The following is a 24150-nucleotide window of genomic DNA, read 5'->3' on the forward strand; positions in this document are numbered from 1 at the left end:
TTGGCAGGCCTCTTCATCGCCCCAAGTCCCAAACCCACCGCAGTCAAGCCATGGCAACCCCAAAGGGCAGAACAGAATTGCCCCTGTGGATTTTCACACCGTGCCTCTCCAGGGAGCACACGGCCCTGATCTTTCTCCCAAGGAACAGCTGGGGGGTCCCAGCCAATGACCTTCTGGTTAGCAGCTGAGCGCTGCAGCCACTGTGCCGCCCCAGGACTCTGGAAGCCCCTCTGGGCTTACAGCATGTGGGGACAGCAGCTGGTCTGGGACCTTTTTGAGACTCTGACTTGCCAGACCTCTCAGATGCCCACCCCTCACCTCCTGTCTCTGGGGCTTTGGGCCTGGCAGGAGGTGAGGAGGAGTGAGTGCCAGGTGTGCACTGGCTGGCAGCTGGGCAGTAAACCCTGTGGGAGAGGGTCCTCCTCCCACAGGTCAGAGGGGTTGGCACCAAGGAGGCTCCCCGCAGGATGCACGAGGGGGCTTTCGAAAGTCCTTAGGGGAAAACTCCTATATCTTTTCTTTGGGGTTTTCCCCCACAAACTTTCAAGAGCCCCCTCGCATAGGGGACAAGCCCTTTCGGGGGACCTGACACAAATTTGGACATGATGCTGCCCCGCCTCTGAAGCCACCATCCCGAGTGAGTGAGTGAGTGAGTGAGTGAGTGAGTGAGTGAGTGAGTGAGCGAGCCAAACAGCCAGCCAGCCAGCCAGCCAGCCACAGGTGCAGCGTAGTCCCAGGGACTTAAGGATAGAGCAAGCTACAGGTGGGCAGGCGGGTCACCTTGCTCCACCTCACCAGGGCAGACTCCAGGCCACCTGTCTCGGGCGAGCACTTACGATGTCCAGGGCACTGTGGAAACCGCGGGTGGTGGCCCTGTGGGGCACAAGGACACTGGGAGGTTTGAGGACCCGCCTCCCTGTGGAGTCAGGCCCACATCCCAGCAGCAGTCAGACGCAGCCCCCCTGGGAAAACTCGCGTGCCCTCTCAGAGATGTCTGCTCCCCCGACCATGACCGAGGGAAAGAGGGGAGGTTTTGCTCCCATGCACACGCAGGCAGGCGGTCTGCTCACCTGCTTCTCGCAGAGTCTCTCTAGCGCCCTGTTCCCTATCACTGACACCTTTCCCTTCTTCTTGTCTTTCTCAAACCGCAGGGGCTGCACCAGGCAGTCAACGGCCTGGGCTGGTACTACCACAAATTCAGGAAAAATTACGCCAAGGCGGCCAAGTACTGGCTACGAGCCGAGGAGCTGGGTAACCCCGACGCCTCGTACAACCTCGGGGTCCTGTACTTAGATGGCATTTTTCCGGGCAACCCTGGAAGGAACCAAGTGAGTCATCTACAGGGCAGTTCTCCGGCTTCCCGAGTGTCCGACGTCGGTGGGCGGCAGGCGCATCCTGGACGAGGCACCGTGGGTGGAACAGACACATCCCAAGACACAAACCCAACCTCCAAGGACCTCAGAGGTCTGGTTCGGAAGACAAGTCAGGGAAGCACAGGACGTTGAGTCAAGCACCACGTGGGTGGGCAGTGGTGGTACCCAGAGGTCTGCACGGGGGAAGCGGTGGAGTCAGGAGGGCTTCGTGGCGGAGGAAGGCTTAAACTGAGGAGGAGGAATGAGGAAGATGGGCGGTGTCCATCTGCGCCAGAGGCGCATCTGACAAGAAGCAAAGAGCGAGGGCCAGACGGAGTGGCCTGGTCTGAGGCCACGTGTCAGCATCATCGTCAGAGCCACCAGGACAAGATGTATGTTTATGGAGTGCTCCCTTGTGCCAGGAGTCCTGGTGCGGAGTGGGTTCCGTGTTGGGGTGCTCACCACAAAGTCAACAGTTCAAACCCATGTCGCCCCAAGGGGGGGAGGTTGAAGCTTTGCCCTTCCATAAAGGTTACAGTCTTGGACACCTCCAGGAGTCATTCTACCCTCTCCCTGGGGGTCACCAGGAGTCAGAACGTCCTCGTGGCAGAGTGTGAATTTCCATTTGTGCCAGACTCTGCAGAGTACCCTCCTTGCCCACTCTTGCTGGAGCCTAGCCCTCCTCCCTGGTACCCGCTGTCACCGTGACCATTTGACAGGGCAAACCACCGAGGCTGCGAGGCTGCGTTACTTACTGGGTCACACACCTAATGGGGTCTGGACCTGGACCCCGGTGTGAGATGGAATTCCTTGTCATTGAGGAGGACGTTCATAACGGCGAGAACAACATTCAGCAGAATTGGTTGAGTTTAGCCAGTGAGTTTGCGGGAGCCGGCCTGTGCCAGACACTGTCCTAGACCCGGGATACGGACAAACTAGGCAGCCGCTATGCTTAGGAAGCTGACGTTTCCAGGGCGGGGTGGAGAAAGACAATAAACAAATGAACACAGATGGTACGGGCATGCGGTGGCGTGTGCTACAGACAAAATCAACCCCCATAAGGAGGACAGGGAGGCTGGAGACTGGGCCGCCATCGTATGAAGGACACCAGAGAAGGCCACTCTGGAAGAGTGACCTGATGCCGGCCACTGTGGGAAGTGTGGATGCAAATCTTGTGGCTATATGGCAGGAGAACATTCCAGAAGGAGGGACAGGCTGCAGCTAGGCCTCCCCTCACACCAAACTGGAAAGTCTTCACACATTTGAGGAGCAGGGAAGGAGGGGCGGGGGTGCAGAGAGGCCGCAAAGAGGGAGAAGGCATGGCTGTGGGGGCCGTGAGGGCAGAGGGGCAGTGGGACCAGGTCACATAAGGACTTGGCTTTTGCTCCGAGGGAGGTGGGAAGCCGCTGGCCTGTCTTGAGCTGGGGAATGATATTGTATCTGATCAGCTACCCCTGGATTCTCATGGAGACCAGGGTGAAGGGAGGCCAGGCTGGCACTGCAGGGGTTAATACCTTGGCTCCAAGTGAGAGAGGGGGTGGCCGAGGCCAGGGCACTGCCGGTGGAGAGGCCCAGAGGTGCCTGGATTCTGTGTGCGTTTTGAAAGCAGAGGTGGAAGGTTGGCTGATGAATTTCATGTGGGAGAGGGGTCAGGGACAACTGCAGGGGGTCTGGCATTTGTGAAGAGGCATCAGGTGGCACTAGTTGAGGCAGGTGGGGGGTGCGTGGCAGCCGGCAGTTTGGGGCGGTGTATCGTCTCGTTGAATCTGGCAGCCACCTCGCATGCCAGGCTCACTCACCTGCCACCTTTTTCATTTCCTTTTTCTTATTCCCAGCTGAAGACAGTGAGGGTCACAGTTAAATAGCATGCCCCAAGGTCACCCCCCTGGCAAGGAGCCCAGCTGGCATGTGAGCCCAAGCCGGCCTCGCTCCAAGGCCATGCTTTTCAAAGGGACCATGCACTGCCTCCAGAGACCCACAGTCACTGGCGGACAGTGTGTCCACCGGGGTGGGGAGGTGGGTGGTGGGGTGGGTGGTGGTTTTATTTCCCCTCTCAGATGGCACAGAGCTGAGATTTTAGGCCTCAGACACGTCTGGTAACCCTCCCACACATCTGCCTGCGTGGATTTTTATTGTCATATTCTAATTCTCACCTTCCTACGGGAAATGGGGTTTCTGGGCGTGCGCTTGAAGAAAGGCATTAAGCAAGGTTAGAAAAACAAACGCACGAATTCTCACCCGATGGGACCTCTGATAGAGTCCTGCATCTCCTTGACCGGGGCTTATGAGAGGTCCGGGGAGGGGGCAAATGGAGTGCTTCCGTGGCGTCCGATTCGTTGGGCAAATACAGTCAACCAGACAGGGAGACAAGGGCTCCCCGCTTCAGAGAAGAGGTGCCCCCCCAAGTGCTGCATGAGCTGAGTTTCAAACCAGTTCCCTCCAGCCCTGCAAAGAATTTGTTGAGTCTTCTCAGCTCCCCAGGGGATGTGCTTTCCTTGAAGCTCCCCCAGTCCGAAGGCTAGAAGCATGTGGTATTGCAGTCTGGCGTGCAAACCCCCCCCCCCCACCACCAACTACCGTGGCTCCCACGAAGGCGGCCTCTGAGAGTGACCTTCTGAATCTCTCTTCACAGACTCTCGCGGGCGAATATTTCCACAAGGCTGCCCAAGGCGGCCACATGGAAGGGACCTTGTGGTGTTCGCTCTACTACATCACGGGCAACCTGGAGACGTTCCCGAGGGACCCCGAGAAAGCTGTCGTGTAAGAGTCTGCCAACTAGGAGTTACCTTCTGTGGGGGAGGGGGAGGAGGGGCGTCCTGTCTTCCCTAAACCCCCTGAGAAGAATGGGCTTCCTCTTCTCTTTGCTCGCATCGGGAAATGGAGGTAGGTTTTCGTCCTTGCGAGTTACACACGCACATAGCTGAAAGCGCCAACTCATTGGACAAGAGTCACCGGGAAAAGCAGGCGCTCGCTGTCCACTGGCTGCCTGTCCCTGTGTCTGTCCTGCTTTCTAGACTCCGTGGTTGTTTCTCTTCCTGTTTACCTCTGTCTCTAAACACACTCCTTTTTTAGGAACCTCATGTTAGCATCTCATTCGCCTATTATGCAACGCAGTCTTCCCATCGGACTGAGAAGGGCTGGTCAGTCATCACCGCAGCCTGCTTTAGATCAGCTTCTTCTGTGCACGTTTCCGTGTCCCTTCCACCACGGGTCACACTGTTCAGCCCCATCGGCCAGAGTTGTAGAACCATCTCCCCATTTAGAACATGCTCTTCTTCCTGGTACTCATTATTCTCTGTGTAATTATATATTTTGTGATTGTGGCAAAAAGATACACAACAAAACATGAGCTTCTTTCTTGTACTTGTTATTGGCTCCCCATTTCCCCTTACCGTCCGCTGCCGTACCCCCCAGGAAACCAGTGATCTAGTTAGTGTCACTCTAGATTGACCTCTCCTGGATTTCGTATACAGAAAAGCATCCCGAAACAAGCGGCAGCAGCAATAACCCGAAACCAAGAGCAACATCAAAGTCAAATACTAATCTCAGGGTGACTGTTTTAGGTGTTTTCATCATGCCTCAAACTCATGTCTGTGGATTCATGTTACACAATAAGAAGAACTGAGCCCCGTGGTGTTTTTGTTGTTGTTGTTGTTTGTTTTTTGGCTGGAATCGTGGTGAAAGGAGCCTTGATCCAGCACCTGGCTGCCAACCACGAGGTTGTCAGTTCGAACCACTCAGAGAAAAGGCCCGCAGACCCGATCCCACAGAGAGAACAGCCTAAAGACTCAGACTCTGCCCCATGTCGTCTCTGAGTCAAAATCCACAGCTGCTGGCAACCGTCTTTCCAAGAGCAGAGAGTCCAACCTGTGTGCGGCGGTCCTGTTGGGTGGGCCAATCCACCGCCCTTGATGGGTAGTGGACCTCGAACCACTTACACCCCCTGCCCTGAAGACTGCTGGCTATTGCTGTCCCACTGTGGACGATATACACGGGACCTTCAAAAAGTTGGTGGGAAAATGGAATGCAAAGATCATGGAAATTTTCCACCAACTTGTTGAAGCTCCCCCCTGGAATCTTCCTTCACTTTGCTGCCACACACCCGTGCTTGCCTCCCCATCACTCATTTTCCAAAGAAGTGTGTCTTCTCATCAGCTCGATGAGCATTAGTTATTGCAACTCTTTCCAGCTAAGCCTCAGGTATGCTATGGCTTCGTTGTCAGTCAATCTCCCTCCGGCATGGTCAGACCCATCACATGGATTAGGAGACCTCTCTCCCAGTCTGCCTTTGTCCAGGACAGAGCTGACGGGCTGGGACTAACTCCATCGCTATTGCTGGGGACCTTCTCCCTTCGACTCTGGCTTGAGTTGGTTCTGCTCTTGGCTCAACCCATTCCCTGCTTGTTCTGGATGGACCCCTTCATGTTGGTGGCTGTCCTTGTGTAGGAGCATCCTGCAGCCTGGTGGCCAGAAGGCATATTTGTGAGGCCCTTCCTTTCTGAGTCTGTCTTATAGAGCGTGTGGCCAGCTACGGCCCAGGGACCAAATGTGACCTTTTCTCTATGACTCCAGACACAAAGAATGGGTCTTTTCAATTTTTACCAAAAGCTGAGCCACCTGTCATGGAGGTGATATGGATTCATGGGTCAGAGGAGAGCCATGCCCCACTGGGTTTTCAATCACAGAATTTTTTTGAAGTTCCTCAGTAGCAGGCGTTTCTCCTCCAGTGCCTCTGGGTAGATTTGAACTTCCAATCTTTGGGTGAGCTGTTGAGAGCAGGAGCCTTTGCACCACCCAGGGAATCAGCATTTTTAAAAGGGTTAGAACAAGCAAGCAAACAAACAAATGTAATGTAGAAGGGTGGTCCCTGGGGCTTAGACATTGACTATCTTGCCCGTCCCAGGAAAGAGGATCCGCAGACCTGCCTTAGGCCACCCGGATGCTTCTTGCCTGCCTCTCAAAAGTAGTTTTCATAAAGCATTTTGAAGCAATATGATCTGGATGTAGTGGCAAAACCTACACCAACTTGAAGGCTTTATCCTTGAACAGAATGCTTGATGTGAATATTATTTCCCCCAGATGTTCTTGTGGTTTTTTTGCCAAGGATTTCTAGCCTAATTCCATTTTCAATCATTTGACATTTGTGGACATGTGTTCAAATCTCCCATAGTCGCTTCATGGGGGCATGTACATTTAATGTCATTCCAGCTAGATTTTTTAAAATCATTCTATTGGGTGCTCAGTAGATTTGCTTTTAGAGACATCATTTTACTATTTATGTTCCATTCATCTTATCTGTTCTTTGTTCCTTTTCGCGCTCTCTCTCTTGCTTTTCTTTACTATTAAGTATTTTTTTAAATCATTCTATCTCTCCTTTTCATTGGCCCATGCGTTATGTATGGTGACACTGTTGTTACAGTGCTTATACATCTGAAGATGACCGTAGACAAGTTCATTATGAGGAAACACCTCTAGGATACATGGGGGACAGCAACCAAATAGATGAGACTTTATAATACAGCAGTGAGCATGTTTTAAGGTGCAGAGCGTTGGAATTCATAGAGAGAATATGTATTTATTTTCTTTTTGGTGTGGAAGCTTCTGAGCGTGTACCTCACACACGCTTTGTTTCCAGAAGTAGCACCTCCAAGCATTCCTAAGAAAGGACACGGACTACAAAGCTCTCAGAATCCATCCTGCTTCACCTCCTTAGCATTCCATTCTAATTTGTTGCTCTATAAAAATTCCAACAAGCAAAATATTCCCCGAGTGGGATTTATTGAGATCGGATGAAGAAAAAGGCAGTTATTTAATTTGCCACAGTTTAGATATTTTCTTGCCCCTTCCTTTTCAGATGGGCAAAGCACGTAGCTGAGAAGAATGGCTACTTGGGCCACGTCATCCGCAAAGGCCTCAACGCCTACCTGGAGGGCTCGTGGTAAGCTTAGGGACCCGCATGGCACCCGCGTTCCTCCGCCCTGATCTTCCCATCTGTCGCTATTGTCTTAGGAGCTGGTGTCTTAAAACCAAGCAGAGCACTTTGCAGGGAAATCACGCCTTCCCAGTAATGATATTCAGAGTATCAGGGGCTGATTTGCTGTTGATTGGAAAACACAGCATCCCCATGTTTAATGACACCCAAGAATTAGTTCTCTGGAGGTGTGGAGGGGCGCAGTCACATTCATCACGTTGAACGACACCTCTTCAGATACGACAGCTTCTCTTCCTTGTGAGCTTGTCCCTGTGGTTTTGGAATCTGGAGACAGCAGAGAGGATAGAGACCTCCAGGCCAGACACAGAAAGTCCAGGGTTCCTACCTTTTTACTGGGAGAAAGAGACGCAGACTCGTGTGTTTCGGGAGAAGACTGCCTCCGTCCACAGACCTCGTACTGTGTTTTCCTTGTCCATAAGACCTGGATGGTTGGTACTTTGTCCCCAAGCCTCAAACAGACCCCCCTCCTGACCACTCTCCTGCTGATGGCATAAGTAAGGCCCTCCTCCCTGCATGGCAGGACGAGGCTTTAGCCCATAAGGCCCTACAAGTGGCCCCAGGTCCTTACCACCCCCGATTCCACCAGTAGGGGACACCGACCGCTTCAGCCCTGCTTGGCTTCTTTCTTCAGTTTTCCCTGGGGCCACATTTTCTTGTCTGGTTGCTGGCCTAAGTGATCCGGGTAGCTCAGTCCTAATCAAGAAGGACATGCAAATTAGCACGGATCCCACCGGCCCACTGCCTCAAACACATTAGACCAGACACACTGTGGTCGGAACCTCAATTAAACCTTATGACACAGACGTCCCGAAAAAGGCCATTTCTCCACAGGGACACACAGGTAACCAACAGGAAGCATCGGAGTGAGCAGAAAGCAGCACATGGGAAACGACGCCCCGTAGAAGCGTTGCTGATTACTTTAGCATCAGCTCGCCTCAACTGTTAGCTGGAACACTCTCATGGACAGCCAGGGTTGTGCGCCTCCCCCCACCCCACCCCCCGCCCATGCCCCAGCGCCCAGGCTGATCTCTGCATTGTGCCAACGACATTTGCCATTTCAGCAAGAAATGCTGGTAGTTGGTCTCCTTCCGTGAGGAATGTGTGTTACCTGGGGAGGGGGGGGGAGGGGGGGGCGTTGTGCCCAGCAAGAAGAGGACATTATGTAAAGGGCTCTTCCCACCCCCCCCCCCTGCTTTCCTATGTCCGTGGTGCTTTATCTAGTTTCTCCATTGAGCTCCTTTCCTGGAACACCCCCATATGATCTCAAATTCTTCTCTGCATCTCGCTCCCCATGTCATAGGCTCCCAAGTATTTAGGCCTACCTCTCCCTTTGCGGGGGGTGGGGGGGAGGGGGATTTTTTAAAACTCTGCTCTTAGAGTACAAAATGACCGTTTGTCTTCAGTCCACTTTAAAGTGCAGGTGTCGGCGTTTGCAGCCCACTAGTCGGCGTTTGCAGCCCCCTGGGTTGCAGGGTCGCTGTGAGTCGGCGTGCACTTGAAGGCAGTGTGTTTTAAGTTTAGATGGTTTTATGGACCCTCCTCACTTCCTCCCAGCCAGGGAACAGGACTGCCCACTTTGGGAAACATTGTACCAAATCTATTGCCACCTTTGTTTCCTACAAGCTTCTGAGGGGAAATTCGTCATTCAGTTAGCGAGGGGTTGATGTGTGGGACTTCCCCAGAGGGGAGGGCATAAATTCAACCAACCCCAGAGCTGACCGGTCTCCTGGCTCGTAGTGACCTTGTAGGCTGTAGTAGAATGGCCCCGTGGGGTTTCTGAGGTAATACGGCTGTATGGGAGAAAACCACCTCATTTTTTCCCTGAGTGGTTGGTGGCAGAATCGAACTGTTGACCGTGTGGTCAGCAACCCAGTGTGAAACCCACCATGCCGCCAGGATTCTGAGGGCGAGAGGTGCTCTCTGGTTTGTGATGAGGCAGCAGACGGTACAGCCTTGGTGGTCCCACGGTGTCTACACAGCCACACAGGGATCGGCATTTATACCCAAGGGGATTTGCAGCAACAAAAGCCTGCAAAAGGAGGGCATTCTAGGTGATCCCGGCAGACATGAAGGCCTGCGGGTTGCCCCAAGAGTAAGATTTGTCCAGGGGTGTGAAAAACAGCGAAACCAAAGAGGTGCTATGTTACGGAGCCTGCAAGTGACAGGCCCCACTGCCAGTGACACGTCCGACCTAATGTGAGAAACAGTTGGGGTGGGGGGTGGGGACAGTGACCCGCGGGGCTGAGATTTGAGATGATGAGCCCAGTGATGGCTGGGCGTGGCGGTGTCCAGAAGGGAGTGCCAAATGGGGAGCTCATTCAGAACCCGAAGACTGGAACCGGAGACGTGGCCTGAGCCTGTTTTTTCCCGTGATTTGATGCGTGCGGAAGAATGTCTGATGTGTACGGAAGGTCCAATGATTAACAATTAAATGAGCACCTGTCAACCCACCGCCCAACTGAAGGACAGGTGTCAGGGCTGTTGCAGCCCCTCAAATCCCCCTCCAGATTACAGCTCAGCCTCATCCCCAGGAGCCGGGAGGAATGGCTATTTCAATCAACCAACTGGCCCCCCTGAGGGAGAAAGAGATTTCTGCTCCCATAAAGAGTTACAGTCTCAGAAACCCACAGGGGCGGCTCCACCCTGTCCCATGGGGCCGCTCTGAGTCAGAATCGACCCAATGACAGTGCCAGAGGGACTGTGAGAACAGAAGGTGCCCTGCACGTGGTGGCATTGAAGGCCAAGTTGGTAAGCGTTAGGTCTGCTATGGTTAAGGTTGCCAGCTCAAAGCCACCAGCCACGCATAGGAAGAAAAAAATTCATCAATAGGGCTGTCTGCTCCCATGAGATGTGAAGCCTCGGAAGCCCTCTCTAGGGTGCCTGTGAGTGGGGATCCACTCAGTGCCAGTGGGCTCTTTGATAGTGTCCCCAGGAAGAACCACCACAACGGGACAGTCTTTGTCAAAGCCCACTGGGACAAAGCCAAGGCTCTAGCCCCTCCCCAGACGTTAGACTGGAAATTCGGGGGGCCTTAAGCAATGAGATTTTCCCACTAGTTCCTCTGAACCCCCTAGGGTACGCCTGCTGCTGTCCCCGGCACCCAGTGTGACGTTTCTTGGTAGAGCTCAATGCGATGGGCGGGGTTATTCATGACTCGCTGGGCGGAGCTTCCGTGCCTCCATGATCCTCCACCTGTTTCCCGTCCCTCCGCCTTCCACCTGCAAAGGAGGCGGCTGTGTTCTCAGGCCCCTCCGTTTTAAACAGCCCCCGAAAACGCTTCCCAGGGGTCAGCCAGAGTCACAGTAGGCTGGAAGCAAGACAAGCAGACCAACGAGGCTCCCACTGAAAGAAACTCACCTGTCCTGCGTTCCCCTGAGACCCCACACTCTTTTCCTTCTCCTTTTGGTTCATCTGATCTGAGTTGTTTCAGGCATTGGCAGAGAAGAGTACAGGGTGGGAAAAGAAATAGGCAGATAGACACATGCATGCATATTCACGTGTCTGTGTGTGTGTCTGTGTGTATATATGCACACATACATGTAATTGCTTGGGCACATTGTGTGTGATGCACTCCATATTACAGAGCAAAGGAGGATCCAAGAGCTAGCATCACTAAAGTCTGAATGCATGACCCATGTTTAAAACGTGCCCCTGACATGACTTCTTTTTGCTAAGCCCCCTCCTCTTATCAACACCACCCCACTGAAGTCAGAAGGACTGTCTCAGAACAGTTTTGAGGTACTATCCCTGAGCTGGGCTGCTAACCATGAGGTCAGCAGTTCACACCCACCTGCTCCTTGTGAGAACGATGAAGCCTCTACTCTCAGGAAGAGTTACCGTCTCAGCAACTCACAGGAGCAGTTCCGTCCTGTCCTGTAGGGTCGCTCTGAGTCAGAATCGACTCGATGGCAGTGAGGGGGTGTGCGGCCCCATGAGCAGGAGCCTCGGTGACATAATGGTTACGGTAACTCAAGGTCCTCTGGCTGCCTTTGCACGGCCTGGGCCAGAGCTCAGGGCTGCACCACAGGTTCTCACAAGGGTAGCAAACCGGAGGCATTTGCGTGGTTGTGGCTGCAGCTGTGGTCCTGTCGTCTGGCTTGCTGATTCGGGGAGAACTGCTGAGCTGGCCTTGCCTCTCCCCCGGAGTCATGGCTAATTGGTCAGCTGCCTCTGGTGTCTGGGAGGCCAAGAGTGGACTCACTCACAGCGGAGTCTGATGGAAGGTCTGGGGACCCCAATCTACCCCCCCATCTCCAAAACAAACTCTAGTGCCGCTGGAAGCTAAGAAGAGGTGGCGCCAGCAGCTCACCCAGTTTCCCTGGCTTGCCCCTGGGACCAGGCTCTCAATGGGACTAAAAGGGAAAAGGGGGAAAAAATAGGCTTTTAAAACACCTGCTTATAGTTACAGCCAAATTGGGCAGCACCTTGATCATTTAAGATACCAGAAGTACAACCACCTATAGGGAAGGGTAGAACTGATCCTTCTCTTTCTCTTTTCTCTCTCGTCTCTGCTGCTGCTGGCTTTGAACTGCCGACTATGTGGATCACAAGCCCAACATGTAACCACTACGCCACCAGGGCTCCTTGGCCTGTACCAAGCCTCTTGTAACCACCTGCCAGACTTCGAATCCTCTCCATAAATTCTGCCTTAATTACTGTAAGCTGGTTGCGAATCCTAAACTCCCAAGAGCCCTTCCCCAGAGGGCTCTATAGCACAGGGTCTTTTTCTCAGTGCCATTTCTCTCCTTTTGGTGGCTGTGCACTGGGCTTGGATCCATATGGTCAGCAGTTCAAAACCACCAGCCGCTCCAAGGGATAAAGATGGGGCCTTCGGTTCCCGTGAGCAGTTACAGGCTCGTGAACTCACAAGCGCAGTTCTACCTTGTCCTTGATGGCCCTGGGTCCTCACAGATGGAAGGAGTCGAGCTGTGACAGAGCACCGCACCCCGCTCTTGCCAGTAGAGGGAGCTGGTGCATCAACTAGCTCCGCAGCCTTATCTGTGTGCCCAGCCTTTAAAATAGAAAAGACATCCGTGCTGGCAGTATTTTTACAACAGTATTTATGCTTTTTAAAGAAAGAAAGAAACTCATGATTTTGTGGTTTTAGAAGAAATGCTTATTCCGCGCCCTCTTGTGTGTGAATACAAAGCTCTCTGCGAATATTAGTAGGAGCCACTCTATGAAATTTATTATTAATCCTCTATTTTTAGGCATGAAGCTTTGATGTATTACGTTTTAGCAGCAGAAACTGGAATTGAAGTGTCACAGACAAATTTAGCCCACATCTGCGAGGAGAGGCCAGTAAGTGCATGTGTAATACAAGCTCCCAGGTAGAGGGGAATGAGTTGGGTTTTTTTCGGGGGGGAAGGCAAAATCCATCGCTTGGCTGAAATATTAATGAGTGAACTTCGACTCTCCCCTTCCCACCCCCACAGGACCTGGCCAGGACATACTTGGGTGTTAACTGTGTTTGGCGATACTATAATTTTTCTGTTTTTCAAATCGATGCACCTTCATTTGGTATGTATAGAAAAATGGGTGCTAACCAGAGGCTTTTAATCTTGGGTAGCGGGGAGCATCTAATGACTGTGTGAAGTGTGATATTTCTCAGCAATTAGGAAAGAGAGTGAAAAATCTGAGCTATTAAGCTGGGGGTTAAAACTCTGCTCTCAAGCCCCACGCCAGGGGCCTCTTGCCATGTGTCCTGTGTGCAGACTCAGCATTTCCGCAGCATCTATGAGAATTCAAAAAAGAGCACTGTCGGCATTCAGGGTCAGGCTGCTGCTAACCACAAGGTCGGCAGTTCAAACCCACCAGCCACTCCATAGGAAACAACGCCTCCCTTTTGCTCTCAGACACCCCCCCTGCCATCCTCTGCTCTGCTTTGTAGGGGAAGGTGCTCTCCCCTCTGGAATGACAGTTCCCAGACTTCTCTGCCTGTGGCCTTGGCCAGGGCAGAAGACGGAAGGGGGCGAAGAGACTGGTTCTAGCCCTGCCTGGCAGCCCCTCCCTCTTTGGTCCCAGAACCCGTGACCTCCTCGTCATAGCTGTAAGGCCGGTGTTTGCTGTCTTTTCAGTTCGTCCATCAGCCTGGTACCCCATACACCCCATTCACCTCCCTGCCAGGGGTTCTCTTTGCCTGGTGAGACATTGACTGACCCCAGGAAACTGGTTGCCACTGGGTCACTTCTGACTCCCACCACCTGCTATGTGGAGACGGGAAGACTGTACCCCCTCAGATTCTCAGTGGCTGCGTATTTGTTATTTGTTTTGGGCAATAGATCACTACTCTTTTCTTCTAAGAAGCCCCTTAGTGGACTCGAACCAGCAGCCTTTCACTTAGCAACTGAGTGTATCAACCCTGTACCAGCTGGGCCCCTCCCCAAAGATGGGCAGATGGAGGTTTTCAAACCTATGTTTTCCTTCAGAGGAAAAATGAGATGCATGACTCAGAGTAAGGAACTACCCCGAGCAGACATCACCCACGGGCGGCAGCACTTCACACGGGAAATAAAGGGCTTTCTGTCCCATCTGCTGGTTGGCCTGTGGCCTTAGACACTGAGAGCCTCATTGAGAGCTCCGCGGACAAACTCGGGACCCAAGTGAGAGAGCTTCCTGGCAGAACTACGGCCCTCCCGTGATGCTCTGTGTTCAGTGGGCTGCCAGCTGCAGGGTCGGCGGTTCAAACCCACCGGCTGTGCCACAGGAAACAGATGAGGCTACCTGCTCCCGTTGAGATGAACAGTCCTCAGCGATCCTCAGCATTGTCCGTGCATCAGAATCAACTCGATGGCAGCAGGTCGGGCACTTGAGCAAAGCAGGAAAGTGTGCAGAGACACGCGGGTGCCCTAGATGACAGCCTGCTCTTGCGCTCCAGGCACCAAGAGCCCGGAGAGAGTCCTCTGTCCCGAGACCGAGATGAAAGACTCCCGGTCATGTCAGGAGCCAGTCCCTAACAATGCGGGTCTGAGAGGAAGCCACCTGGTTCCTTACTGGGCCCTGTGCCTTTTCTTCCGCAGCCTACCTGAAAATGGGTGACCTTTACTACTATGGCCACCAGAACCAGTCCCAAGACCTCGAGGCATCGGTGCAGATGTACGCCCAAGCAGCACTGGACGGGAACTCCCAGGTACACGACGGCCACAGCACAGCGGCTCTTGCCTGTGTTCTCTTGGGAGGTTGCAAGGCCCTCCAGAGCCCCCCACCCCATCTACAGAGGTGTCACCACACCCACGACTCTCCCAGCAGCCCCAAGAGGACAGTCACCACAGTGATGAGCCTTTATTGAGTGCCCACTGGGCTCTGCGGGGCTCCACGCAGCAGCCCCATGGGGATGGTTTCAGCCATTTTACAGTTGTGGAGCCAAACCCAGGGATCAGTGTGTTGGGCCGGGTTGTCTAGCGAAACCAATCTGCCAGGGACACTCACGCATGTACAAGAAAGAGCTTGGGATCAAGAAGTGATTATCAAGAAGGCAGCCCAGCCCAGTCCAACTCAAGTCCATAAGTCGGATGCTAGTCCGGAAGTCACTCTTCAGCTCACGTAGCCACATGCCGGTGATGCAGAAAGGTGAATCAGGAAGATAAACAGGGTGGGGTGTGGAGAGCTCTCCAGGTCAGGAGGCCCACATGAGGCCATCCTCAAGCAGGCAGAGCTCCAGCAGGCGGAGAGGCATAGGGGCAGAAAGCGAGCCGTTCCCAGAGTCCCGCACTCTTAGAAAAAAGGCCACACTCCCAAAGAGGTGCCATCATGCTAACTTGATGGACAAGTTTGACTCCCCCCGCTAGCCACCAGCCCGAAGTGTCTAGTTGACAGAATCCCTAACTACCACCATCAGGTACACAGTGTAACTGCTGGAGCCCAACCCTGGATCCCCCAGTCGAAGCCCAGGGACCTGTCAGAGTCCATTGAACTAACTGACCCAGTAGAAACCCCAAAATTTAGACATGTGGCCCCAGTAGGGAGTGGGCCCCCCTGTCCCCGGAGATGTCCACCCAGGCAGCCTAGGATGGCTGGGCATGTTTTATCAGAGAGGATATTTCTCCAGGTGATGTTTGCTTTTGTTTGGAAGTCATTTTAGCTGGATAGGCAAGTTGCCAAAATCATACAGAGGCTTCCTCCCTGCCCTTCACCCAGATTCTGCTAAGGTGAACATCTGACCCCCTGTAACAGCAAGATCCAACTCAGAAAACTATTTTCAGATGCCTCTCCTTCCCCGCTCCCCAATTGTCTTACTCAAGTTCCTTTTCTGTCCCCGAATCTGGCCCGGGATCTCACATTGTCAGAGGAAACCAGCCTCTGACAACCAAAGGGCGCAATTGTAGGGCGATAATCTATGGAGATTATAGTAGAGTCACAGAGGAGAGGAAAGCTCGGAGGGAGACTGGAGTAAAGGATTAAGACACACTTCATGGGGGCATGCCCACCTCAGTTCCTCCTGAGGGAGGGACCACATGGACCGGAGAAGGGAGGGGGGCCTTGACTCTTGGGGCGTTTATAGGTCACCACAAGACATGCATATTCAGTAGTTACATGCGTCACAAGGTGGGTGGTACCTACATGAAGGCCCCTGAGCTCACGGGCGGGGAAACCTAATACCTGCATTGGGGGGATGTCATGAGGAGGGCTGGGTGACGTGGTGGGAAGAGATAGCAACAGGATGCCTGCTTCTGTAGAGAGACAGAATCAACCGTGGGCTCACTTTAAGGCAGCCTAGCTGTAAGGGTAGAATCTGTGGGAATGGCATTGAAAGCAGGATGATGTACTTGGACTTTAACCTCTAACTTTCCAAAGTGGAGGTTTTCCTACTGTGGATTACTAGCTTTCCAGATCCCCTCTGTTATAAGTTAGGGAATGTAGTCCTGGTCATGTTTCCCTCCATGTTAGTTTCCCACACCACACGGAATCTGCGACTGCCCTTGGGTGCTGTCTGGTCGGTTTTGACTCATGGCGACCCTACACTCAGCAGAATGAAACACCGCCTGGTCCCGTGCCGTCCTCACAAGGGTCTTGAGAGCCCACTGGTGCCGGCGCGGTGCCGATCCATCTTGATAGAGATCTTCCTGTTTCGCTGCCGCTCCACTTTACCAAGCACGATGGTCTTCTCCGGGGACTGGTCTGTCCTGACAGCACGTCCAGAGTATGTGAGACGGAGAAGTCTCGCCGTCCTCGCTTCCAAAGAGCACGGTGGCCATAGCTAGTTTTGTTCCCAGACGGGTTTGTCTGCTGCGTCTCGTTTTCATACTCCCTCACCCTCAACAGTTGGTCACAGTTGCCCGGGCTTTCCCCACCCTGAGACTATGGAAGAGGCCGGTCAGGGATTCTGTCCCGCCCTGTGCTGTCTTTGTGAGGCGCAGATGGAGAGGAGGCGTTCGGGGGAGGAATGGCACAAATCTTCCTTGGTGGGTTGGCATGCAGTTGACACGGTCGACTGCTGATGGGCCTCTTGGTGAAGGCGGCTGCCGTTGGGCTTCTCCGCCGTGAGGGTCGCTTGTCTTCCATCGAACTCTTCAGTAGACGGCTGGTAACCGTGACCATGTGGGTCTCCTCCAACTTGAACCCATAAGCTAACAGTAAGCTTCGTTTCCTTCCGCGGATCTGGCCGACACTACTTCCTAAGGGAGCCTCGTGGCGAGTCTCATGCTCTCGTGGTGCCTCCCCATGTATCACCTGGCGTCCTCCCCATTCTCATGGTCATCCTCGGGAAGGCGCTTACCCAGAGCGACAGTATTCCCACTGTCCGTCATGATGGGACTTGTTGGTCCAGCGGTTTTCTTTACAGTGAGGTGTAATCCATCCTGAAAGCTGGCGCCGGCTGTCCTCCTCCCTAAGCGTCTCAAGGCCTCCTGACTTGCAACAAGCAAGATGGTGTGGCGTGTGTCTGGCTGGTGGTTCATGACCCTTCCTCCGTTCCTGATGCCGCAGCCTTCTCCACAGAGTCCAGACTCTGGAATGACTCAACCAGCGTACACCTTGAATAGACAGTCCAACCCACTAGCCACTTCCCAGGAGAAAAACAAAGCTGTCTACTCCAGGAAAGACGCATAGTCTGGGAGACCCAGAGGAGCAGCTCCGCGCTGTCCCGTGCGGTCATTCTGAGTGGAATTGGCACCCTGCAGTCAGCCAGTGGGTGTTCTGTGCCATGAGGAGCTCAGGCATCCTTACCTTTCATGTCGTGGAAACAAAGTATTCCCGATGAGCAAGTCATCGGTCTTGCGAAATTCTGCATGCATTCGCTAGAACCCTTTCTATCACCAAGACCTTGTTTTCCAACTACCGATCCTTCCTCTTCGTCTTCCACTTTCCCGTTTTAATCAACCGGGAATGATCTGTGCCGTTTGATCGCATGTCTGATCAGTGTCAGATCACAGACGTCGGTAACAATCTTCAGTTTCGTCGTCTTTGGCCTTCTGGGTTGGTGTGCAGCTTCGAGTGACAGTCGTAGTAACTGGTCTTCCGTGCAGGTGTACGGGTACCATCCGTCCCTGACAGCGATGTCCTTCAGGATAGATCTTGAAAAGGGCTCTTCTTGACAACGAATGTGACGCGGTCACTCTTCCACTGGTCATTCCTGGAAGAGCAAGCCATTGTGTCATATGATTCAATATGGCCAATACCCGTCCATGTCACCTCACCACGGTCTAGTGCATTCCATTCCACTTTGGATGGCTTCCAGTCTCCTCGCTTCGTACCCTGCACATTCTGTGTTCCAGTTATCCGCGCACGTTTGCAGCTGTTTTTTTCTCACTTTCTTTTTTAAAAAATCATTTTATCGGGGCTCATTCAACTCTTATCACAATCCATACATACATCAATTGTATAAAGCACATTTGTACATTCATCGCCCGCATCATTCTCAGTGCATTTGCTCTCCACGTAAGCCCCTGGCATTAGCTCCTCATTTTCCCCCTCCCTCCTTGCTCCCCGCTCCATCATGAGCCCTTGATAATTTATAAACTATTATTTTGTCATATCTTACACTGTCTGACATCTCCCTTCACCCACTTTTCTGTTGTCTGTCCCCCAGGGAGGAGGTTATATGTAGATCCTTGTAATTGGTTCCTCCTTTCTACTCCACCCTCCCTCCACCTTCCCGGTATCATCACTCTCACCACTGGTCCTGAAGGAGTCATCTGTCCTGGATTCTCTGTGTTTCCAGTTCCTATCTGTACCAGTGTACATTCTCTGGTCTAGCCGGATTTGTAAGGTAGAATTGGGATCATGATAGTGGGGGTGGGGAGGAAGCATTTAGAAACTAGGAGAAAGTTGTATGTTTCATCATTGCTACACTGCACCCTGACTGGCTCATCTTCTCACTGCGGCACTCCTGTAAGGGGATGTCCAGTTGCCTACAGATGGGCTTTGGGTCCCCATTCCACTTTCAGTGGCACCACATCAGCAAAAGCTGTCCTTCATCCACAGCACTAATATAGACCCACCTTGAGGAGGCAGCTCTTCTCCAGTGGTATTCTGAGTGGCTTCCACCCTGAAGTGATCATTTTCCATCGCCGTATCAGGCAGTGTTCTGCAGCTACTCCACGGGTTTATACTGGCTCTTTTCCCCCTTAAGACGTGAAACACCAGGACCTTCTTCCTAGTCTGTCTGAGTCTGTAAGCTCTTCCGAAACATGACCTCAGCAGGTGATTCTACTGATTTATAACTACTGGTGGCATGGCTTCCCACAACACACAAGCCACAGCAGTGCAGGAATGGCAGATGAGTTGAGGAAAGGAAACTTACCCCCATGGGGATTTCTGCCCAGAGGAATCATGGGAGGAGGAGGCCTTCCACATTGGGCACAAGGAAGCAGAAACAAGTGCCCATCTGTTGCTCTGAATGCTTAAGGGAGAAGCTATAATCTAATGAATGCCCTCTCATACCCCAAGTACAGAGGTATTGGTTGGGGTCTTGGGCGTGCTGGTAGTGGTGGCCCAGAATATGGCCCATGAGTGATGGGAATTGCCTAGCTTGTTGACGACACCAGGACCACACGTTCCAGCAAGTTCTGCTTTGAGAGTCTGCAAGAGGGACAGCTCCGGGGTTTACTGGTTTCTGAGCAGATGGGATGCAGCATCTTCTGAAAGCCTCCTGGTTCTCCTGCAAATGCATTTCCCGGATGAATCTATTCAGGGAAACAGTTCATCAATGACGACAACAAAACCATCTGGCTCAAGGAGATGGAAAACAAAAAGGAGCGTGAGAGAGGTTGTGACAGTCGACACTGGCTGGAAGCTGCGTGTCTGCATTCTCTTCTCGGGAGCTGACGGATTTGCTCTGTGGCTTGTTTCCAGGGCTTCTTCAATCTTGCGCTGCTCATTGAGGAAGGTGCTACAATCCCACACCACATCCTGGAATTCTTGGAAATCGACCCAACCACCCATTCCAGCAACTTTTCCCTCCTCCAAGAGTTGTACGAAAGGTCAGTTCCCAGCCTCTGCTGGGATGGGATCTGCGGGAGTCCAAGAGGGTGGTGTTGGCGTCCTCATGAAGGCTCACCTTACCCCGGTGTCTTTGGTGTAGCACCAAGTCAGAGTTGACCGATGGCAGTGAGACCCAAGTAGATTTCCCTGTTCTAGGGTCTGAGGAAGAAGCCATAGACGCCCTGTCTGAGTTCAAAGTGATGACCAAGGTTTTCCACGAGACGGGGAGAAAACACTGCATCCGATGAGACTGCTTTTCTGAAAGATAGGGCATTACCCCAAGGCCTGGAGTTTAGACCTAACTGCTCTGACAGCCCCCGTGCTCCGGGGGTTCCTCCTGAGCCAGCTGCTGATGCTTGTCTTTCAAGTACAGCATTGGCCGGCTCCCCATTTTTCATGCTCCTCATTCCAGGAGACCCCTCACCTCAGTCTGTCAGACTGCGGAGCTGTCAACAAGACCAAACCAAACTCCCTGCCATCGAGTCGATGCAGGCTCAGTACAATCCGGTAGGACAGGGTAGAGTGCCCCTGTGAATTTCGGAGACTGTCACTGTCTATGGGAGCAGAAAGCCTAGTCTGTTTTACGGTGGAGCGACTGGTGGTTTTGAACTGTCGACCTTGAGGATCGCAGTCCAATGCGTAACCACTGCAGCTGTTGCCAAGTATTTATCCATCATCCTAAGCAATTGACGTCAATGCTTCTGAACAATGAGCCCCTCCCCTGTCCCTTCCTACTCCTGGTAACCACCGTTCAACCCAATCTCTAGACATTCCCTTATCTTCCGTATGGCATATTAATGAGAGGGCTAGCCTGGGTCCTTTGGTGACTGGCGTTTTTCCAGCACCACCACGTTTTCAAGGTCGTGGTGTGTAGCAGGACTCTTGACATTTTCTAAAACCAAACCCCATGGTCATCGAGTGGTTTCTCACTCATGCCCCTCACCCCCACCCCCATGTATTACACAGGACAGCTGCTCCGTACAGTTTTCCTTAGTCTTAACGTGAAGGAGGCCTGGTGGTGCAGTGGTTAAGCACTCAGCTGCTAACTGCAAGGTCAGCAGTTTGAACCCTGGGAAAAAGGAGTGGCAGCTAGCCCCCATCAAGACTCAACTCAAGCCTCATGCCATCGAGTCGACTCTGACTCGGACGGGGCAGGCAGTTGGATCGCCTCTGTCCTAGAAGGTCGCTGTGAGTTGTCATCGACTCGATGGCAGTCACTTTATGTATTTGCTTTTCCTCTGACGGAAGCAGTTTGACCAACCGCGTCTTTGTGGAGCGGCTGGGTGGGTTCGAACGGCCGATCTTTGGGTTCGTATTTGACCGGAAACTGCTGTGCCATCCAGGCTCCAAGTTAGGACAGGACAGAGCTCTTTCTGAGATTTCTACCCAGGTCCTAGGGTTTCAGCTTTCGGCCCCAGATGCCTTGGGACAGGATTTTATTTCTTAGCTTCTCACCTTCCAAAAACCAAACCAAACGCACTGGCATCGAGGCCAGAGAACTGCCCCTGTGGGTTGCCCATAAGCAGGCCCATGTCCCAGAGCAGGAGGACGTGGGTCTGAGGCTCGGCCAGTGTCAGGCGTCAGGCATCCACCACGCCCTGTGCTTCCTTTAAAGGTGCTGGAGCCACAGTCACGAGGAGTCCTTCAGCCCCTGCTCGCTGGCCTGGCTTTACCTGAACCTGCGGCTTCTCTGGGGTGCCCTGCTGCACTCTGCCCTGGTAGGTCTCCGCTCCCCCCAGCCCTGCCCTCCTGGACCCTGCCCTTTGCCCCCAGTTGCCTGACCTCAGATGCTTCCCGTGCTTGCAGATCTACTTCCTGGGAACCTTCCTGCTGTCCGTCTCGATCGCCTGGACGGTGCAGTATTTCCAGTCTGCCCCAGGTAAGAACGTATGACAAAGCAAAGGCAGTATACAGAGGTGGGGATTCTTTGCTTTGCCCACCAGAAGCATCATGCAGTGAATGGGATTGCCGTTTGTCCGGGTGTCTGCCTTTGACAGAGTACAGACTTACCACTTCGTTCTCACTCTCTATGCGTAGCCCCGGTGGCACAGTGGTTATGAGTTGAGCTACTAACTACAAGATCAGCAGTTCAAAACCACTGGTCGTGCCAAGGGAGAAAGAGGAGGCTTTCTGCTCCTGTCGGAAGTTATGACCTCAGAAGCCCACAGGGACAGTTCTACCCTGTTCCATTGGGTCCCCAGGACTCAGAATTGAACCAGTAGTGGTTGAGTGTGTTTGGTGTGTGATATCTTAGTGACACGTGTTGTGCTGTCCTTCTCTGACAGGTTTCTGCTTTACATAGTTTCAGCTTTCACAGGTCTGAAAGCGAAGGGGTGAGTGCCCTTCCTAAGTGAGTCTTGAAGTCGAACATGTATGTAAATCACAGCAGTTAGACCCAGTTCCACTATCGAATGCCAGTTAGTCAGCCATCTTTCTTTTTTTTTTTTTCTGGTTGAGCTTCTTTTTAAACATTTTATTAGAGACTCATATAACTCTTATCACAATCCATACATATATATACATCAATTGTATAAAGCACATCTGTACATTCTTTGCCCTAATCATTTTCAAAGCATTTGCTCTCCACTTAAGCCCTTTGCATCAGGTCCTCTTTTTTGCCCTCCCTCCCCGCTCGACCCTCCCTCATGAGCCCTTGATAATTTACAGATTATTATTTTGTTATATCTTGCCCTATCTGGCGTCTCCCTTCACCTCCTTTTCTGTTGTCTGTCCCCCAGGGAGGAGGTCCCATGTAGATCCTTGTAATCGGTTCCCCCTTTCTAACCCACTCACCCTCTACTCTCCCAGTATTGCCCCTCACACCCCTGGTCCTGAAGGGATCATCCGCCCTGGATTCCCTGTGCCTCTAGCTCCTATCTGCACCAGTGTACATCTTCTGCTCTATCCAGACTTGCAAGGTAGAAATCACATCATGGTGTTGGGGGGGAGGGGGGAAGGAGGAAGCATTTAGGAACTGGAGGAAAGCTGTATTCATCGGTACTACATCACACCCTGACAGTCAGCCATCTTTCTCTGTATAAAGAACGTACAGCAAAAAACACTTTCAGATACAATAAAGACGTATTCATGTAATAACACAAGAATAAAAATGGTCATCTTTGGTGTGCATCTCAAAGTAGCCAGTCCACGGTAGGGCTCAGCGGGGTCAGTTTGGTTATACGTAAATCGGACCTTGGCAATCCGGGGGCTCCCTGTGCTCACCCCCCTCTTTCCCTGGATCCTGCTGTGCCCTTCAGCATCTCCAGGACGATCATTCACAGGGCTGGGGGTGGGAGTCGCCCCTGGGGCTGCATCACAAGCTCTGTCTGGGAGAAGGCCACAAAACGATTGTCTTTGTCCAAGGGAGCATGAGTTTCATTTCGCTCTGCACACTTTCAGGAAGTGGACCTCACTTATCTTGTCCCACTGAAGCAACTGATGTTAGGCGTGGTCCATCCCCATTCTTAAAGAACCCATTGACAGCAGGATGAAATCATCCCCAGTTTGAGCCCCGCATTGCAGCCACTCAAGCTCTCTGCCTCCCTCTTTCTACCGGACGCTCACCTCTACCAAGCACGGTGTCTTTCTGCAGGGAGTGACCCCCCTCACCCCCACCCCGGTAACATGACCAAAGCACATGAAGTGAGATCTCCCCGTCCTCACTTTAAGGACTACTCTGGCTGCGTTTCTTCCAAGTCAGATTGATTCATCCTCTGGCTGGCCGCGTGCGGTCAGCAGTCTTCCCCAACGCCGTCATTCAGATGCACCTGTTGTTTGTTGATCTTCCTGGTTGCTTGCCCGGCCGTGGCGTGCACATGAAGTGATTGAATTGACCATGACTTGAGTCAGGGCCATCTCAGTCCCTGGGGCCCTGATGGGGTAGTGGTTATGCGTTGGACTGTGAACCTCAAGATCAGCAGTTTGAAACCACCAGCAGCCACTCTGTGGGAGAAAGACTGGGCTTTCTACTCCCATAAAGAGTTACAGTCTTGGAAACGCACATGGGCAATTCTACCCTGTCCTCCAGGGTCACTGTGAGTCAGTCTACTCAACGGTCGGGGGTTTCAGGGGGTCTTGGGCTCCAGATTGGCCTAATGTGTTATCTCCTTTGATGTCTTGACTGCTGCTTCATACGTGTTAATGTTTTCTCCAAGTATCGTGATGTTGCTTATTGGTCCAGATGTAAGGATTTTGTTTCTGTATGTTGGCTTGCTATCCATACTGCAGGCTGTAGTCTTTCTTCTTCATCAGTAAATGCTTCCAGTCTTCCTCCTTTCAGCAAGCAAGATGATGCCTCCTGCATCCTAGGTTGTTAATCCAATCTGGATGCTGCGTTCCTCACATCGTCCCACTTCTGGAATTAATTACCCAGCATACAGATGGAAT

At 52.5% G+C, this 24150-nt stretch overlaps 1 protein-coding gene across 1 annotated transcript in view; it reads left to right on the plus strand.

Annotated features, from left to right (window-relative positions):
* Window positions 1-24150, plus strand: part of SEL1L3 (SEL1L family member 3) — a 142200-nt gene that overhangs the window by 96640 nt on the left and 21410 nt on the right. Inside the window, exons 14-22 of the mRNA XM_075545010.1 lie at window positions 1152-1328; window positions 3985-4112; window positions 7207-7290; window positions 12555-12645; window positions 12780-12864; window positions 14364-14473; window positions 19636-19763; window positions 21380-21482; window positions 21571-21643. Of these exons, the coding sequence (XP_075401125.1) occupies window positions 1152-1328; window positions 3985-4112; window positions 7207-7290; window positions 12555-12645; window positions 12780-12864; window positions 14364-14473; window positions 19636-19763; window positions 21380-21482; window positions 21571-21643 (979 nt within the window). The remainder of the gene's footprint in view (window positions 1-1151; window positions 1329-3984; window positions 4113-7206; window positions 7291-12554; window positions 12646-12779; window positions 12865-14363; window positions 14474-19635; window positions 19764-21379; window positions 21483-21570; window positions 21644-24150) is intronic.

The sequence above is a fragment of the Tenrec ecaudatus genome, chromosome 3 (genome assembly GCF_050624435.1).
Source record: "Tenrec ecaudatus isolate mTenEca1 chromosome 3, mTenEca1.hap1, whole genome shotgun sequence".
In the NCBI taxonomy this organism is placed as follows: Eukaryota; Metazoa; Chordata; class Mammalia; order Afrosoricida; family Tenrecidae; genus Tenrec; species Tenrec ecaudatus.